We start from the raw sequence: 17,507 nt of genomic DNA on the forward strand, positions 1-17,507 counted from the left end.
GCGGGGCGAGACCCGCGGCCGGCACCACCCGCCCGCTCGGCGGCTCAGCCCCTTTAAATCCAAGATGGCGGCCGCCCCCGCCCCGCCCCGCCGCTGCAGCGCGCCCCCTGCCGGCGGCGCTGCCCGTCCCGCGCTGGCCCCGCCCCGTCCGGCGGCGCGTCCCGCGGCCATGGCGGCGCTGGGGCTGTGCCGCGCCTTCGGGGCGCTGCTGCTCTCGGCGGGCCCCCGCTGCCGCGCCCGGGCCCCGCCGCTGCCGCCCGGCCCCCGCACCGGCCTGCCGGGGCCGCTCTCCGCGCTCGTGGCCTGCCGCGGGCTGGGCGGCTCGGCGCCGCGCTGCACCACCGATCCGCTGTGGAAGTGCCGGACCAAGTACACCGTGCGGCCCGTGGGCATGAAGAAGACGGGCGGGCGCGATCACACAGGTGTGCGGGCGGGCGGGCGGGCGGGTGTGCAGGCGGGCTGCCGGGGCCGGGGGGGCTCCGCCTGCAGCCGCTGCCGTGTCCCTTAGGCCGGCTCCGCGTGCGGGGAATCGGCGGGGGACACAAGCAGCGCTACCGCATGATCGACTTCCAGCGCCTGCGCTACGAGCAGGGCGCCCCGCAGGAGCCCTTCACCGAGAGGGTCATCAGCGTGCGATACGACCCGTGCAGGCGAGTGCGGGTGCGGGCTCGGCCCGGGCATGGCTCCAGCACTGGCCCCCTGCTCACCCGGCGGGACTCTCCCTGCAGGTCGGCTGACATCGCCCTGGTGGCCGGCGGCAACCGCAAGCGCTGGATCATCGCCACGGAGAACATGCGGCCGGGGGACAGCATCACCACCTCGCCTCACATCGGCAGGATGGCAGGTGCACGCCAGGGCCGGGGAAGCTGTGCTGCTCTTGCCAGGGGCTCGTCGGCTGCTCCTTGCCCAACTCGTCAGCTTCTGTCTTCCAGTGTCAGCCACTGAAGGGGACGCGTACCCGCTGGGGGCTCTGCCTGTCGGCACGCTGATCTGCAACCTGGAGAGCCACCCTGGGAAGGGAGCGCAGTACATCCGGGCAGCTGGTGTGTCTCACTGTCTGTAGGGGTTTGGCTGAGCACAGGTGCAGAGGAGGGCAGGGGGACACTGCTCTGAGCAGCCAGTGACAGGGAGTTGCCATCTTCTCCTCCTGTTAGAGTGCAACACATCCCTCCAGAAAAACAGGGACAGCTCTGCCCTGTTGATTCCTCAAGGCCCTGTCATCAGCAAGAAGTGCTGCATTTAGTACAACAGGCTTTGGGGTGTTACCAGTATGGGGATGTGCTGGCCATCCCACAGGGTGGGATACTGTGTCCTGCTGCTCAAGGCAGCTGCCTCCTCTCTTTCCTGCTGCAGGTACTTGTGGGGTGCTGCTGAGGAAAGTGAACGGGACAGCCATCGTGCAGCTGCCCTCCAAAAGGCACATGCAGGTAAAGGAGCCCTGCTGTCCCTGGCTCAGCTGCCCGGGCACACATTGTGTCCCCAGGGAGGAGGGCTGCAGTTTTTCTCTGTCCCCTAGGTGCTGGAGACGTGCATGGCCACAGTGGGCCGCGTGTCCAACGTGGACCACAACAAGCGGGTGATCGGGAAGGCGGGGCGGAACCGCTGGCTGGGCAAGCGCCCGCACACGGGCCTGTGGCACCGCAAGGGCGGCTGGGCCGGGCGCAAGATCAAACCTCTGCCCCCCATGAAGAGCTACGTCAACCTGCCACGGGTCAGAGCCGTGGAGTGATGGATGCCCAGGGCCAATAAAGTGTTTTTCAAGCCACTGCTGTTGCATTACTGATGCCTTTTATGCACAAGGCCTTTCCTTACTTTTGCACGGGTCAGGTTCTGCTGTGCTCAGACCCTGGCAGGAGTGGGATGGTGGGAGAGATGAGTGTGGGGCTGGCTGCAGACTGCCTTGCCTTCAGTTTGAGGCTGGTGGGTGACTCGGGGCGGCCAGTTGGCAGAGTAATGTCAAACCGAGCTGTAGGACACCTGATCTCTTCTCTCACCCTCGGCTTGTGAAGCAGTGAAGGCAAGCGGACGGGAAGGCGGCCTCCAGCCAAGGGAAGCTCGGGATCACGGACCTCAGCGCCTCACCGCTCCCTGGCCCCGGCAGCTGCTGTATCCTTCCCTCGCCGCCCTCCTGTCGCACTCCGTGCTCCCCCAGCTCCGCACGGCGCTCCCGTGCCCTCTCCAGCCCCAGCGCTGCCCCGGTCCCGCAGTGCCCGCCCGGTGCCGCCCCCAGCCCGGCCCTCCCGGCCGCCGTCGGGCGGGGCCGCGCATGCGCCGTGGCGGGAGCGGCGCGGGAGCGGTGCCGGAGGTAACGCGGCGGCCCCGGCGCGGCCCCGCGCGGAGGGCGGGCGGCGGGCTGGGCCCCGAGGAGCTGCCCCGGGACGGGCCGGGCCCTTCAGGGGAAGCCGCGGTGGCGGCCTGCGGCTGGCCAGGGAAGGGGTACGGCAGCCGAACCGGCTGGGTCCAGGGCTCGGTGCCCGGCGAGCTCTCGCTTGGAAGGAGCCGTGATGGTGCCGCATGAGCACTCTCTGCGGGGATGGCAGTGACCTGCCGCCTGCCTTTAGCGTGTGTGCCCCGGGCACAGGCCTGTCTGCCCCTCACCGTGCCCAGTCCGGCCGGCCGATGTGCAGCGCAGACCGTACTGACCCCTGATCCAGCTGTGGGCTCGCCTGGCTCCACCAGCCAGGAGTTACAGCTGAGCTTCCTGGGGAAACCTGCCCTTCCTGGGCACTGCCGTCCTTCCTCCTGCCATGCCCACGGGCAGTTTGACACTCCAGAAATCACTGTTTTGCCCTACATACATGCGGCTTTCCAAGGAGAAAGGGAGCCGTACCTCATACTTACCGTGTCAGGGGTTTACAGCACTCTCCTTGAGCACGGCCAGCACAAAAGCACATTTTAATGGTTGCATTGCCCTATCACCAGCACTGTGACAGGCAGGAACACAGATCTCCAGGCACAGCAGGCCTCGGGCAGCTCTCCCAGCCCCTGCCTCCCGTGTGTGTCCGCAGGCGGGCGCGCTGCCATGGTGACCAGGAGGCCGGACGGCAGCCTGCTGCTGCAGCCGGGGCCCGGCCTGCGGGCCTGCCCCGAGGAGCTGCTGCGGCAGCGGCCGGGCCCCGACGGCCGCCCCGAGTTCCTGGTGCGCTGGAGCGTGGCGGGCCCGGAGGAGAGAGCGGCGGGAGGCGGCGGCCCCGCGGAGCCCCGGGCGGAGAAGGTCTCCCTGTGGATGTCGGCGGAGGAGGTCCGCGCCAGCTGCCCGGCGCTGCTGGGCCGGAGGAGGCCGCCGGGGCCCGGCCGGGAGGAGAAGGCGCCCGGCCCGTCGGGCGTCCCGCTGGACGAGGCGTCGCTGCGGGAGATGGAGGCCGACGTGCGGAGCCTGGTGCGGCGGGCCCGGCGCCAGGCGGCCGAGGGCGGCGCGCCCGGGGGCTCCGTGCTGGGCACGGTGACCGTGCTGGGCGCCTACGCCGGCATCGCCTCCCTGGCGGGCGCCTTCAGGGAGACGGGAGCCCTGGAGCTGCTGCTGGCGCTGCTGGGCCACCGGGACAGGCGGGTCCGCCGCGGGGCCGGGCAGATGCTGCGCGCTCTGGGCGCGCACGATGCAGGTGGGGGCCGAGGAGGGGCGGCCCAGGGAGCCGGGCCCGGGCAGGGGAGAGCCCCGGGGAGCGGCTGTCCCTTGGCAAAGGGGGGGAATCGGTGTGGGCCTTCCAGACTTCCTTGGCCGCACTTGTCTGGACTGCTCCTGGAGTTAGAAACTCTTTCCCCTGCCAGGGTTCTGAGCTGGGATGCTGATTAACTGTTAGGAGTGTTAAGGAATGTTAAGGGTGGCTGTCTCCTGTAGCAGCCCCAGCACCTCTCCTGCTCCACTGCCAGAGCCCAGCCTGGGGAATCTGGAGCTTCTCAAGCTGAGAGATGCAGCTGCCACTTTCCCATTTGCAGGTTCAACCAGTAGCAAAGCTGAGTGCCCACCCTGGAGCACAGACACAGCACAGACTTAGGGCACTCACATAAACACAAGCACAGCCAGCCGTGTCCCCTCCTGCTCTTCATCCAGCAAAGACTCAAGGTCACTTCTGCCAGCACACACTGCATTTTCCAGGTTCAAAAGTACGCACACATTCATGGATCCCTTGAGTACCAGCATGGCCCCTCTGTCCTGCACCTGTGCCAGGATCCAAGCCCCTCTACCAGTCTCGGGGATCCCCCTGCTCACCAGTTTGTCAAGCCTGATGCTTGCTAGTAAACCTGTAGCACTTTTGTTCCACAGTCCACATTCACACATCCCTTGGGACTTCCAGCTCCACTGACCACCCCCCTCATACCTTGGTCTGGACCCAGGACCTCCTTATTATTCCAGCATGAAGTTTTGCTAATGAATTACATGCACAGCAGGGTTGGGAAAGATGCAGACTTTCCTCCTGGCCCCTGCAACCCTGCTTAGCTGCTGGTGCTGAGCTCCTCACTTGCCTTCCTTCCAGCAGGTGTTCTTCAGAACACACACTGTTCTCTCCCCAGTGGCTGATGACTGAGGATCCCACCAGCTCCAGGCACTGGCACTGGAAAGACCTTTGCACTTGCCCCAGTAGCTGGCAGGTCAGGCCAGGGCCTCCTACACCCCTGATCAGAGCTGAGTAATTTGATGCAGCTGTGCACCAGTCTTCCTGATAACTGGCATTCCAAGCTCAAATCCGTGATTTGATCCTGAGAGTGGTGGCACCTCCCACTGTCGCTCACTCCACTGACTCCACAGGGCTCCCACACCCCCAGTAAGGCTCCAGTTCGTGGTACCAAATGCCACTCATGCAGGACTCACCAGCAGCTGCCTCTTGGTCTTTGCAGCACACACGGGGCAGAGAGGCCTAGTAAAGATTCAGTAAGAAAGTAGGACAAACTGTCAATCAGGTACAGGGCCGTCAGACAAACACACTGACCAGCTGTGGTTTAAACATGACTGGCACCTTTTATATCCCTTTCTCTGCACTCCCTTTTGTGTTCCTTGCCAATTCCAATTAATCAGATAATCTTACTGAAAAAGTAATCATTCTTACATGCCAGATGTCCTTACTAATTGTTCTCCAAATGTCCTTACTAATTGTTGTGACTGACCAGATTTGTTCCTCCTCACTGCTTCCATTAGCATTTGTCAGTCAGGTTTGTGATATTTTATGTTCTTGTTTATGGCTTCCTTCTTACTTTGACTTTTTGCAGTGAAAAGGTCCTTGACTGGATACACTTAGAGGAACAGAAAATCTCCTTCCATGTACCCTTGCACAGAAGACCAGTGCCAAAGGGCTTGACACAACCCTGATGGGTAGAGGCTGGTCCTCACCCAGTTCTCTCATTTAAGAGGTGCTGCCATTGCTTGAAAGTGCCCAGTGAGGCTTGGGTGCAGCTGGAAGGTTGCTGGTTGTGTGTCCCACAGGAGATCTGGTTTTCCCTGTCCAGTTGCCTGAGTTCATGCAGCTCTGAAGTGGGGCAGATGAGGGGCTGATTCAGGTTAAAACTTGACTTCTTTTCTTCCCTGGGACCCTGTTCTGAAATCAGTTATTTGGGGCTGCTGCTTTGTGAGAATCTTGCAGCTTTAGGTAGGGGTAGAAAAAACACACCAAGGAGCAAAATGTTGCCCCTCCAGAGGAAGGGACAGAACGTGGATCAGGTGACACGGAGCAGCAAAGCTGTTCTTCCCTGCAGCTCTGTCTCCGGCAGGGAGGGTGGGGTGAGGGTTGTCTCCCTGGGGCCTGAGGAGTTTTGTGTTGTTGTTGTTGTTGCAGAGAGCCGGGCCCATGTGCTGCTGTCCCTGAGCCAGCAGGATGGCATTGAGCAGCACATGGACTTTGACAGCCGCTGCACCTTGCTGGAGCTGTTTGCTGAGATCACATCCCCTGCAGAGCCCTCCCTGTCCTTCGAGGGGATTCACCTGCCACAGGTGGGGACAGACCTGCCACAGGAGGCCTGTGGGGCAGGAGGGGCCAGGTCTGGCAGTGGAGGCCAGGGCTGGCAGCCTTGTCCAGGACAGGAGAGGAGCTGAGGGTGGGCAGGTGAGCAGGGCTGGCTCTTGGGAGAGCTGGCTCAGGAGCTGGGGCTGGGGAGAGGCTGGGGCTGGTGCAGAGGCACCTGGAGAGCCTGGGCTGGGAGCAGGGAGGGGAGGGGAGGGCAGGCTGAGAGGTCTCTGCTGCTGCCAGCCGGGCTGGGGCTCTCACGGGAGCCTGCCTGGGGATGATGAGCTGGTGTGTCAGAGAGAGCTGGGGCTGGAGGTGCTCTGCAGGCTGAGTGTGAGGGCTGTGCTTGCTGCAGATCCCTGGGAAGCAGCTGTTGGTGCTGGTGAAGCGCTACCTGTGCGTGACTTCTCTCCTGGAGCAGCTGAGCAGTGCCGTGGAGCAGGGAGAGGAGCAGCAGGGCTGTGCCGTGGCCAGCCCTGTCCCTGAGGAGAGCAGCCGTGTGAAGCAGCAGTTTGAGTTCAGCATGGCCATGGCAAAGCTCATCTCGGAGCTGGTGCACGTGATGGGCTGGAGCCACAGGCACGGGGCAGAGGCGCTGGCCCAGCGGGAGCCGCAGCCTCGCCCCGCACGCTCCATCTTCCAGCACAGGACCCCGGCCAGCACCACTGTCCCCGCAGCCCCCGCGCCCCCGGCAAAGGAGCCCGTGGCCTTCAAGACGCGCTCGGCCTTCCCCAGCCGCAGCAGCTACGTGGAGTACGTGCAGGCCACGCTGGTGAGCGGCATGAGGGTGCGCATGCTGGAGGACTACGAGCAGGTCAGCGCCGGCGACGAGGGCGACTTCCGCCGCAGCAATGACGGCATGCCCCCGGTGCAGGTATTAGTGTGGTGTGCCTTTGGTGTGCCCCAGTGTGCCCCCGGTGCGGGTATTGCTGTGGTGTGACCCCGGTGCAGGTATCCCTGTGGGGGGAATGGTGTGCCCCTGGTGTGCCCCCGGTGCAGGTATTGCTGTGGTGTGCCCCCGGTGTGCCCCTGGTACAGGTATCCCTGTGGGGGACTGGGCACTGCTGAGGGGCCTGCCTGCTCTCCTGTGCAGCCTTGCATAGGAACGGTATGGTCAGGCTTCCCTTCCCCCAGCTGTGTGTTTTGGGCTCTCCTCTCAGGTGTACTGGCAAGCTCTGGGCTGTACGTACTGGGTTCACTGGCACATGGTGGAGATCATTGGCCCTGCAGAGCAAAAGGAGCTTGAGGGCCAGCAGAAGGTGAACACCCTGACACGAAACCACAGACTGAGAGCAGGTAGGCTGCCCATCAGTGTCCTTCAAGCATGTTCCAACTTTCCCACTGCCCTCCTGTCACGTTCCTTTCTCCCAGCCAGTTACGGTACAGTGGGGACCTCTTCTGCCCAGCATGAGTTCTTTCCTTGGGGAATGAGGAGTGTGCAGCAGAGGCTGGGGGATTTGTCAGAGCTGACAGTGCCTTGCTCTGCTCCCTGCAGCTCCACAGCCGTTCCTGTGCAAGCCCCTGGGGGGGCTGTACTCCCTGCCTTACCTGGGCCAGCGCCTGCCCGAGGCCGCAGGGGCGCTGAGCCGGGCCGAGTGGTGGGAGCTGCTCTTCTTTGTGAGGAAGCTGCAAGCACAGGAGCAGCAAGAGATCACCTGTCTCATCCAGCAGCACCAGGGAGAGCAGGTAGGGGCCAGTGCCTGCAGCAGGGAGGTGGGAGGGAGGAGCAAAGGGAACACTGGGGAAGGGAGCAGAGGCAGAGGAGGTGGGGAGTGTGAGCTGTGCAGGGACAGCAGGAACGGGAGGGGGAGTGGGGACGGTGAAAGCGTGGAGAGCTTGTCCCAGCAGAGCAGTGAGTGCAGATGAGAGGACAGGCGGTGTCCCCTGGCTGGCAGTGACTGCAGGGAGGTTTGGGCAGGCAGGCACGGCCCTGGGGTCGTTGTGCCGGCTGCACTCGGGGGGTGAGCGCGGCTGGGAGGTGTGGGCTGCTGGAGCCGGGCTGGGGACAGCCAGGGCCGGGTGGCAGTGGGGAGTGGCCCCGGGCACCTCTGGCGGTGCAGCCTCTGTGTCCCTTGTGCCGGTGGCCGCCACCAGGGGCGGGGGGAGCCCGAATTAACTCGGCCCATCGGTGTCGGAGGTGGAGGAAGAGGCGCTGGAGCAGCTGTCGGTCCCTGCCGAGCTGGCCCAGAAGGTGCTGCAGGTCCTGGAGAAGCGGTGCCAGGGCAGAGACCTGCGTGAGCTGCGCGGCTCCCGTGTCTACGCCCGGCACTCCCTCGCCGGGAGGGAGGAGCAGGAGGGCGGAGGGGACGCGGCGGTGTCCGCAGGGGGTGACACCGGCCCCGAGGGCGCGACGGCCGAGGCGGCGGAGGGAGAGCTTCGTGCGGCCCCGGGGCCGGCCCAGGGCCCCAGGGTGGAACCGGAGTCGGATTCGGAGCTGTTCGGGGAGCTCTTGGAGAGGGAAGGGCTGCTCCTGCCGGAGGCGTCGGAGGAGCAGAGCCAGGGTAATGTCCTGCCCCAGGTGGGGCCCAGGGGAAGGCTCCGGGCAGGCGGGGGGTGCGGGGCGGGGGCGCCCGTGGGTGCAGGCCCGTGGGTTGTGGCCCCGGAGCTGCCGGAGGTGTCGGCGCTGTCCTGACCCTCCGTCCCTCCGGCAGCGCTGGGCGGCTCCGAGGGGCCGGGGGAGAGCGGCTGGGCCGCCGCCGTGCTGGACGCTATCCAGAGCAGCAGCTCCGAGCCGGGGCTGCGCTTGGCCGGGCTCCGGCACCTCCTGAGCATCCTGGAGGAGGAGCCCAAGTGGGAGCAGCGAGCGGGCACGGCCCAGGGCGGGCTGGGCACGGGCAGTGCCGGGTGAGTCCCGGGCGCTGCTCGCCCCCCGGGCTGCCCGGGGAGGGCCCCGTGGGGACAGCGCCGAGCGGGAAGGGCGGGGGGCGCAGGGGGAGAGGGGACTCTGTGTCCCTTTGTCCCGGGCAGGGCCATTCGCGGGGCTGTCCCGCTGCGGGCGGGCAGGGAGCGGGAGGAGGCGGCCGGCCGGGCCCGGGGCGCTGGGTGCCGGTGACAGGGGCTGAGGTGTCCCGTCCCCGCAGGGAGAGGCTGGTGCGGGCGGCCGTGGAGCTGCTGGGCGCGGAGGCGGCCGAGAAGGCGCCGGTGGCGGTGACGCTGCGGCTGGTGGCCGCGCTGGGGGCCCGCGGGCAGTGCCGCCTGCCCTTGGCCACGGAGGGCGGCGTGCGGGCCGTGCTGGGCTGCATGAGGCTGCACGGCGGCTCCGCGCTGGTGCAGCAGGCCGGGCTGGCGGTGAGTGCCGGGGCTGCCGGGCCGGGCGGGGGCCGCGGGCCGCCCCGGCCGTGCTGGAGGGGCCGCTGGCCCGGGCTGCTCGTGTCCCGCAGGCCCTCAAGGTGCTGCTGGGAGCCGCGGACGGAGAGAGGGGCTCGCCCTGGAACCACGGCGACGCGCAGATGGTGCGGGAGATCTTTGCCAGCATCGGCTCTGCCTCCGGCGAGGGCTCTGCCGGCCTGCTGAGCTGCATCCCCGCCGCCCTGAGCACCGTGCAGAGGGTCCCGGGGTAGGGCAGAGCGTGGGGGGAACGTGCAGGGGCAGGGCGGGCGGGGGGCCCGAGGGTGCCCGGGGCAGGAGAGTGGCACGGCCGTGTCCCTGCAGGGGCTCCTCGGCGGTGCAGAACGGGCTGCTGGTGGTGAACGTGCTGATGGACGGGCACCGGGGCCTGGCGGAGCAGCTGGCCAGCTGCGATCTGCTGGCGGTGCTGCAGAGCTGCTGGAGGGAGGGGCAGAGCAGCGGCTGCCCCTGGGCAGGGCTGGCCCTCAGCGCCATCAATCGCCTGGCAGAGCAGCTGGGCCCGGAGGCAGCAGGTACCGACTGCTCCTCCCTGGGTGCCACGGGCAGGGCAGAGCCCCCTGGGGGGCTGCAGCAGCTCCCGGGGGTGCCCAGGCTGGGCTCAGTGTCCCTGTCCCGGCAGGCACAGAGGTCCCGTTGGACCCGCAGATGCTGCTGGGTGTCCTGGACGATGGTGCCTTGTCCAAGGAGGTGGTGGTGGCCCTGGAGAGGCAGCTCTGCAGCCAAGGGCCTGTTCCCTCTGGCCAGGTGGCCCAGCTGCTGCAGGACCACGGCTGCTTCCAGCTGTTGCTGCGCAGCTTGGAGCTGCTGGGGACAGAGAAGGCCGTGAGCCTGAGCATCCTCAGGTGGGTGCAGGGGAATTGGGGGGTCTGGGAGCCCCTCAGCAGGTGTGGGAGTGCTGCTGGTCATGTTGGGGACACCCAGTGCATGTCTGTGGGCCCTGGTGGGGTGCTCTTCACTGGGGACAGGCTCACCCCAGCACACAGGCAGGTGCTGATTGGAGTGTCCTGGGGCACAGGGCCGTGTGGGGACACAGCAGCTGTGCCTGGCTGCTGTGGGGACATGCAGGGGCAGCAGAGGACGTGCCTGGGTGCTGGTGGGGTGTGCAGGGTGCCAGGGGAGCCTTGGTTGCCAGTCCCTGAGAGGTGCTTTCCAGGTGGGGCAGGGGAGCAGGGCTGCCTGTGGCACTGCTGTCTCTGCCCCGGCCTGAGCAGGCCCCTCGGTCCCCCAGGATCCTGAACAAGTTCCTGGACAGTTATCAGGAGGATGTGCTGCCTTGGCACGAGTGTGTGGAGCCCTGTGTGTCCTTCCTGAGCAGCCACAGCAGCAGCTGGGAGGTGAGGGGGCCCAGGGGTGCAGCAGGCAGGGGTGGCCGTGCTGGCTGTGCCTCAGCCAGGCCTGGTCTGGGCAAGCAGGGCTCTGCTGGTGGCAGCCTGGCCTCGTGTCCGAGGCTGGCACAGGTGGGAGTGGCTGTCCTGGCCGTGGCTGGCTGTGCCTGGCCAGGCTCTGGTGGCTGCTGGGGGTGGGATGAGGAGAACAGAGCCTGGGGCTGCTGGGGGCCCAGGGAGCTGCCAGCAGTGCCCCCTGTGCTCAGGGCTGCGTCTCAACAGGTGCTGCAGGAGGTCGTTGGCTTCCTGCACCGCCTGGGCAGCGCCAGCAGGGACTGTGTGGTGGTGATGTGCCACGTGGGCACCCAGGAGGCCGTGTCCAAAGCCCTGGAAAAGCACAGCACGGTGCCGCCGCTGGCGCCGGCCCTGCTCGAGCTGGTGGCCGAGTGTGAGAAGTACTCCAGGCTCTACAGGGAGCTGACCAGCAGCATCTTGGCTGGCTGCATCCAGGTGGGCCTGGGGCTTTGGGCCTGGGCCATCAGGCTGTCCCTGCAGTGAGGGACGGCCCTGTGCTCCCTGCCTGGCACAGCCCTGCGGGGCTGAGGGAAGGAGCACCTGGTGAGAGCCTTGGCCCATCCCACAGCTGGTCCTGGGGCAGATTGAGGAGCACCGCCGGAGCCAGCAGCCCATCAGCATCCCCTTCTTTGATGTCTTCCTGCACAACCTGTGCCGAGGTGAGTGCAGGCAGGGGGAGCTGGCCCCGGGCTGGGTGGCTGGAGGCTCCATGTGCTCTGCTCACAGGCTCCAGCATGGAGGTGAAGGAGGACAAGTGCTGGGAGAAGGTGCAGGTCTCTTCCAACTCACACCAGGCCAGCAAGCTGACGGACAGGAACCCCAAGACCTACTGGGAGTCCAACGGCAGCACGGGCTCGCACTTCATCACCGTGCACATGCAGTGTGGGGTGGTGATCAGGTGGGGCTGGGCCCGTGGGGAGGAGAGGTCCGGGGGGTCTGTGCCAGCCCCGCCACGGTGGCCGCGGCCCGGGGGAGGGGACACGGCCGGCAGGGCCCGGCGGGGCTCCCGGGGCCGGGCAGGGAGGTGGGGACGGGCGGGCAGCCCCGTGTTTGCTGTGCCGCAGGGAGCTGAGCATGCTGGTGGCCAGCGAGGACTCCAGCTATATGCCATCGCGGGTGGTGGTGCTGGGCGGGGACAGCCCCGCCACCATCAGGACGGAGCTGAACGCGGTGAGTGCCGGTGGGAGCGGCCGGGCTGCTCCTCGCTGTGCCCCTGGAGGTGCGGCCCCGGTGTGAGCCTGGGAGGTGCCCGGGGAGGTGGGCAGGGCAGGAGCCTTTTCCAGGCTGCCTGTGATGCTGAGGGCTCAGTGCCTTCCTGCAGGTGACCATCCTGCCCTCGGACAGCAGAGTGATCCTGCTGGAGAACATGAGCCGCTTCTGGCCCATCATCCAGATCCGGGTGAAGCGGTGCCAGCAGGTGGGGAGGGGAGCAGGGCTGGGGGCGGGCAGGGTGGGGCCGTGGCCCAGGAGCTGAGGGTTCTGCTCTCCCTAGAGTGGCATTGACACTCGTGTGCGTGGCATCGAGGTGCTGGGTCCCAAGCCCACTCTGTGGCCCGTCTTCAAGGAGCAGCTGTGCCGGAGGACGTTCCTGTCCTGCAGTGCTCGGGCCCAGGCCTGGAGCCAGGAGATCTGCCGGGACCGGGGGCAGCTGCTGCAGCTCTTTGGCAGGTGAGTCGTGTCCTGGCCGTGCCATCGCCTCCCTGGTGTCCCAGGGCCCGGGGGGACACAGCTGGCAGCCTGTGAGGGGACTGCAGGGCTGGAACAGGAGCAGCTGGGTGTGCCACTGGGATGGGAGGGACTCTTCTTGCCATCAGGTCCTGGATGGCCAGGGCCACCTTGGGGTCTCCCCTGGGTTTAAGCTGGACTAAGCCCCCAAAGAGGGAAGCTGGTCCCTCCCAGGGCCAACACATCCTGACGTGGCAGAGGTCGGCCAGGCACAGCAGGATCTCGTGGGCACAGCCCCTGCACAGCCCCCATTTGGCAGGGGCTGCCAGAGCCCCAGGGCCATTGGGGACAGGGCCCAGGGACAGCGAGGGGTCCTCCCTGGCCGGTGGGGGCTGGTGGGGCCAGCGAGCCCTGGTGCCTTGGCAAGGGGCAGAGCAGGGAGGCAGCCCTGCTGTGCTCTCCCCTGGAGCTCTCCAGCCCTTGGCAGGACGTGCTGCCCGCTGGCTGTTGCAGACTGAACCGGGCGCTGCAGCACGAGCAGGGCTTTGCCAACCGCTTCCTTCCCGACGATGAGGCAGCCCGGGCCCTGGGCAGGACGTTCTGGGAGGCCCTGGTGACCCCCTTGGTGCAGAGCATCACCAGCCCAGGTACCCTGTGACCTCGGGGAGCCCCTCGGGCCGTGCCCCAGGCAGAGGCACCCGGCTCTGAGTGTGGCTGGCCCCGCAGACCCGTCTGGAGTCAGCCCCCTGGCCTGGCTGCTGAGCGAGTACCTGGAGAACACGGAGCTGCCCCGCCGTGCCGGGGCCCGTGGGGCCGCCTTTGGCTCCTGCGTGCGGTGCCTGACCCAGCTCCTGGTGCACGTGGACCCCGGCGGCCCCGAGCCAGAGGAGCCCCGAGCAGCTGGTGAGCGTGGGCTGCCCTGGATGGGGCTGGGTGGGCACTGCTGCTGCAGGGCCAGGCTGTGGCCGTGGGGCTCCTCTGGGGAGTGTCCTGTGGCACGGAGGCTCCTGAGCAGGGAAGGCACAACTGTGCTCGTGCCCCACTGTGGCCGTGGCTCCCCAGCATCCCCTCAGCCCTGCTGTGGCAGGTGAGCACGTGGGGCCTGCCCGTGGAGCCCCACTGAGCCTGAGGCTGACACTTTGCAGGTGGGAAGGAGGGGAAGAACAAGGAGGTGCCGGCCAGGCCTGCAAAAGTGGAGAAGTCAAGAGGCCTGTGGGGAATCTCGCAGTGCTGGCGTGGCGTGGTGCAGCAGCAGGTAGAGCTTGGAGGGCCAGCTGGGAGGGGTGTGGGACCTGTCCTGGGTGGTTGGAGCAGGGAGTGGGGTCAGGCAGTGCCCTGGGAGTATGGGGAGGGCTGAGCTGGGGCTGGGGGCAGGGCTGGGGCAGTGCGGGGCAGGGCAGGGCCAGACAGGGATGAGGCAGGGCAGGGCTAGACAGGGATGAGGCAGGGCAGGGCAGGGCTGGGGCAGGGCAGGGCTGGGGCAGGGCTGGGGCAGGGCAGGGCTGGGGCAGGGCTGGGCAGGGCAGGGCAGGGCAGGGCTGGGGCAGGGCTGAGCTGGGGCAGGGCAGGGCAGGGCTGGGCTGGGCTGGAGTGGGGCAGGGCAGGGGCAGGGCAGGGCAGGGCAGGGCTGGGCTGGGCTGGGGCAGGGCAGGGCAGGGCAGGGCAGGGCCAGACAGGGATGAGGCAGGGCAGGGCTGAGCTGGGGCAGGGCAGGGCAGGGCCGGCTGCTCCCAGGGGCACACCCCGCTCCAGCTCAGCCCCGGCGCTGCTCCCGCAGGTGCAGCGGTTCCTGCAGGCGGCGGGGCCGGCCCCGGACCTCGCAGAGCGCTACTGCCGGCTGTACCAGCGCCTGCGCGGGGCCACGGAGGAGCTCTTTGGGCAGCAGGCCGCCTTCGTGCTGGCCCTGGGCCAGGGCTTTGCGGGGGCTCTGCTGCAGCTCTCCTTCCTCACTGCCCTGCACGTGAGTCCAGGAGCGCGGCCCCGCTGTCCCGGGCACGGGCTGGGGAGATGCCCTGGGCACGGCCCTGGGGCAGGCTCTGGGTGGGGTGTCCTGTTCCCCCCGAGCCACATTCGGGGCCAGCTCAGGTGCGTGGTGCTCGTGCCAGCGTCCTGTGTGCAGCCAGCCCTGTCCCTGCAGGTGAGTGAGCAGTTTGCCCGCTACCTGGACATGCAGATCCAGGAGCTGCGCAGGGCCGCGGGCAGCACGGGGCCTCTGGAGCAGCTGCAGCAGTTCCTGGAGCCCTTTGTCGCCTTCAGTGGCCTGGAGCTTGCCCACACCTTTGAACACTTCTACAGGTGAGGCTGCTGTGTCTCCCCAGAAGCAGGGCCCTGGTGCAGCCTGGCCCGGTGTGGCAATGCTGCTCCTGCTTTGCTTTTCCTGGGCTGTGGGGGGCCCGTGTGTGCTGCCAGTGTGTGCAGTCCCATTCCCTGCTGGGCACAGGGAGGGCCTGTGTGTGCTGCCAGTGTGTGCAGTCCCATTCCCTGCTGGGCACAGGGAGGGCCTGTGGGTGCTGCCAGTGTGTGCAGTCCCATTCCCTGCTGGGCACAGGGAGGACCCATGTGTGCTACCAGTGTGTGCAGTCCCATTCCCTGCTGGGCACAGGGAGGGCCTGTGTGTGCTGCCAGTGTGTGCAGTCCCATTTCCTGCTGGGCACAGGGAGGCCTGTGGGTGCTGCCAGTGTGTGCAGTCCCATTTCCTGCTGGGCACAGGGAGGGCCTGTGTGTGCTGCCAGTGTGTGCAGTCCCATTTCCTGCTGGGCACAGGGAGGCCTGTGGGTGCTGCCAGTGTGTGCAGTCCCATTCCCTGCTGGGCACAGGGAGGCCTGTGGGTGCTGCCAGTGTGTGCAGTCCCATTCCCTGCTGGGCACTGGGAGGGCCTGTGTGTGCTGCCAGTGTGTGCAGTCCCATTCCCTGCTGGGCACAGGGAGGGCAGACATTTGTCCTGCCAGGCCCGGGGGCCGTGGGGCAAGGCTGGGCACGGGGCTGTGGCTCTCCTGGCAGGTGGCTGGTGGCCACAGGGCCAGGCCCAGCCCTGACTGAAGCTGGTGGCCGTGGCAGGCTCTACCTGGGGGACCGGCTGCTGACACAGGGGCCATCGTGGCTGGAAGGAGCCATCGTGGAGCAGATAGGGCTGTGCTTCCCCAGCCGCTTTCCCCAGGAGATGCTGAGCAACCTGGCCCAGTCGGAGGAGCTGCAGCGGCAGTTCTGCCTCTTCCAGCTGCAGGAGCAGGACAGGCGGCTGCTGGAGCTGGGCTCGGGCCCGGCCGAGGTGAGAGGGACCGGACGGGGCCGTGGGGAGGGCGGAGCCGCCGCTTTCCCCACGGGATCCCGGAGCCTGACTGGGGCTGCCCTGTGTCCCCGTGCCCAGGAGGAGCTGGGAGCAGCCCCAGATGTGGCAGAGGTGAAGGTGCTGGCCCTGTCTCCGCGCTGCTGGCCCGTGTCCCCGCTCTGTTACATGGATAAGCCTGCCAGGTTTTTCCCGGCCCTGCTGAGCTCCCCCCTGGATGAGTTTGCTGACTTCTGCCGGCAGAGTGAGTGCTGGGGCTGTGCCCAGAGCCTTCAGGGCAGCTCAGGCCCAGGTGCTGGTGGGCTGGGAGTGCCTGGCAGGGCTGGACCCGTCCCTGGCACTGCCCCTGTCCCTGGCAGGCCAGAGCCAGCTGGGCTGGGGGTGCACCAAGCCCCGGCGGCTGCAGTGGACGTGGCTGGGCCACGCTGAGCTGCAGTTTGGAGACTGTGTCCTGCACGTGTCCACGCTGCAGATGTACATCCTGCTGTGCTTCAACACTGCCCAGGTAGGACTGGGGCCACGCTGGGGCCAGGGAGGCAGTGGAGGCTGGGGCATGGCAGGGCTGTGTGCTCCCTGCCCTGCTGGTGGGGTCTGCAGCAGTGTTTGGGGCACAGGAGCCCAGTGTGAGGCCAGGCCTGTGGCCAGCGAGCCTTGGCCATGGCCTCCCACTCTGTGCTGCAGGAGGTGGCTGTGGAGGCCCTGCTGCAGGCTACGGGGCTGCCTGCTGACCTGGTGCACCACGCCCTGGCCCCACTGACCCACGGCCAGGGCATCCTGCAGGGGAGCTGCACTGCTGGGGGTGAGTGTGGGGCTGGGGCACCCAGGGGAGGGGCTGGAATGAACCCCAAGGGGTGCTGGGCTTAGGGGTGCACGAGCTCATGGGGCTGGTGAGGGGCTGTGTCCATGTGCTGGTGCTCAGAGCACAGGTGTGTGTGTCAGGGTGGGGCCTGGGTCAGTGTGGGTATCTGGCTCTGGTGTCTGAGTGTGGGTCTGGGCTCTGCGTGTGGGACCAGGGCCACGTGTGGGGACAGGGCTGGGGTGGCCAGCAGGACAGGCAGCTGCAGGAGGCCCAGCTGGGCTCCCCCAGGCACACGTGTGTCCTGGGGCTCCTGCAGGCCCAGCTCGAGGCCCGGCTGAGCCCGGCTTGGTGCTGGCTCCAGGTGCCCTGCGGCTGAACCAGGCGGGGCTGGCCCAGAGCTCCGGGCGCCAGCTGAGGCTGCTGCCCCAGCAGAGGTACCTGCACACGGAGAGGGCCGAGGTAAGCGCCCTGGAGAGGAAGAGGAACGTGCTGTGCTGCCTCATCACCCGCATCCTCAAGGTGGAGAAGCAGCTGCACATGGACAGCCTGGTGTTCAGGGTAGGGGCTGCTGCAGGGGGGCTCGGGGGCTGCGTGGGGGCTGCAGCCACTGCAGTGGGGTCCCTTTCTGCTGCAGGTGATCGATGCCTGTCAGAAGGGCCAGCTGGGGCCAGGGGTGCAGTTCCTGAGCTTCTGCTGCCACAGCGTGGATGTGCTGTCCTGCATCCTGCACCTGCTGAACCAGGGCTACCTCCGGCGCCAGGAGGGGAGGCCTCATGTCCTGGAATACGTCTCTGCTGAGTCCACAACACTCGCCACTTCTCAGGTCCAGCCACAAGTTGCCTTTCAGACTGTAGAGATCAAGACAACAGCAAGCCTGGCCTCTGCTGGAAGGAGACAGACTTTTTCCACGTTCAGGTAGATGAGGGCCTAGCTGGGAGGACTCAGGATGTATCCAGTCTGTCTCTTCCTAAGCACTTGTTTTATATAAATAAATGAGCCAACCTCAACTCAGTCCCACCATCAAGTCTGTTGGGGAGGTCAGCAGGGAGTGTGGCCAAGCCTTACCCCTGTGT

At 67.1% G+C, this 17,507-nt stretch overlaps 2 protein-coding genes across 2 annotated transcripts; both read left to right on the forward strand.

The window, feature by feature from the left end:
• Positions 1 to 49: 49 nt before the first annotated feature.
• Positions 50 to 1,759, forward strand: MRPL2 (mitochondrial ribosomal protein L2). The gene is made up of 6 exons (XM_083857893.1): positions 50 to 422; positions 509 to 650; positions 729 to 844; positions 933 to 1,043; positions 1,354 to 1,427; positions 1,517 to 1,759. The coding sequence occupies exons 1-6, from the start codon at positions 65 to 67 to the stop codon at positions 1,727 to 1,729; spliced, it is 1,014 nt and encodes a 337-aa protein (XP_083714019.1). The 5' UTR covers positions 50 to 64; the 3' UTR covers positions 1,730 to 1,759.
• A 507-nt stretch (positions 1,760 to 2,266) lies between these two features.
• LOC310906729 (cullin-9-like) lies at positions 2,267 to 17,494 on the forward strand (the record flags this gene model as incomplete). The annotated part of the gene is made up of 30 exons (XM_083856183.1): positions 2,267 to 2,507; positions 3,009 to 3,602; positions 5,769 to 5,923; positions 6,292 to 6,810; positions 7,097 to 7,232; positions 7,432 to 7,622; positions 8,074 to 8,437; positions 8,588 to 8,780; positions 9,017 to 9,224; positions 9,317 to 9,492; positions 9,588 to 9,796; positions 9,904 to 10,126; positions 10,513 to 10,618; positions 10,892 to 11,119; positions 11,253 to 11,343; positions 11,411 to 11,582; positions 11,749 to 11,854; positions 12,006 to 12,101; positions 12,177 to 12,352; positions 12,863 to 12,996; positions 13,076 to 13,252; positions 13,495 to 13,604; positions 14,127 to 14,309; positions 14,487 to 14,644; positions 15,407 to 15,617; positions 15,717 to 15,879; positions 15,995 to 16,140; positions 16,317 to 16,434; positions 16,796 to 16,992; positions 17,069 to 17,494. The coding sequence occupies 30 exons, from the start codon at positions 2,267 to 2,269 to the stop codon at positions 17,351 to 17,353; spliced, it is 6,066 nt and encodes a 2,021-aa protein (XP_083712309.1). The 3' UTR covers positions 17,354 to 17,494.
• Positions 17,495 to 17,507: the final 13 nt, after the last annotated feature.

This window comes from Zosterops lateralis (genome assembly GCF_965231275.1).
Source record: "Zosterops lateralis genome assembly, chromosome: 3".
NCBI classification, from domain to species: Eukaryota; Metazoa; Chordata; class Aves; order Passeriformes; family Zosteropidae; genus Zosterops; species Zosterops lateralis.

Bases quoted from the DNA above. Each gene is read 5' to 3' on its own strand.
- MRPL2 (XM_083857893.1), top strand. From the start codon at position 65: ATGGCGGCCGCCCCCGCCCCGCCCCGCCGCTGCAGCGCGCCCCCTGCC. The intron at 1,044-1,353 runs GTGTGTCTCACT...TTCCTGCTGCAG, and splicing joins GCAGTACATCCGGGCAGCTG to GTACTTGTGGGGTGCTGCTG. The intron at 1,428-1,516 runs GTAAAGGAGCCC...TCTGTCCCCTAG, and splicing joins CCTCCAAAAGGCACATGCAG to GTGCTGGAGACGTGCATGGC.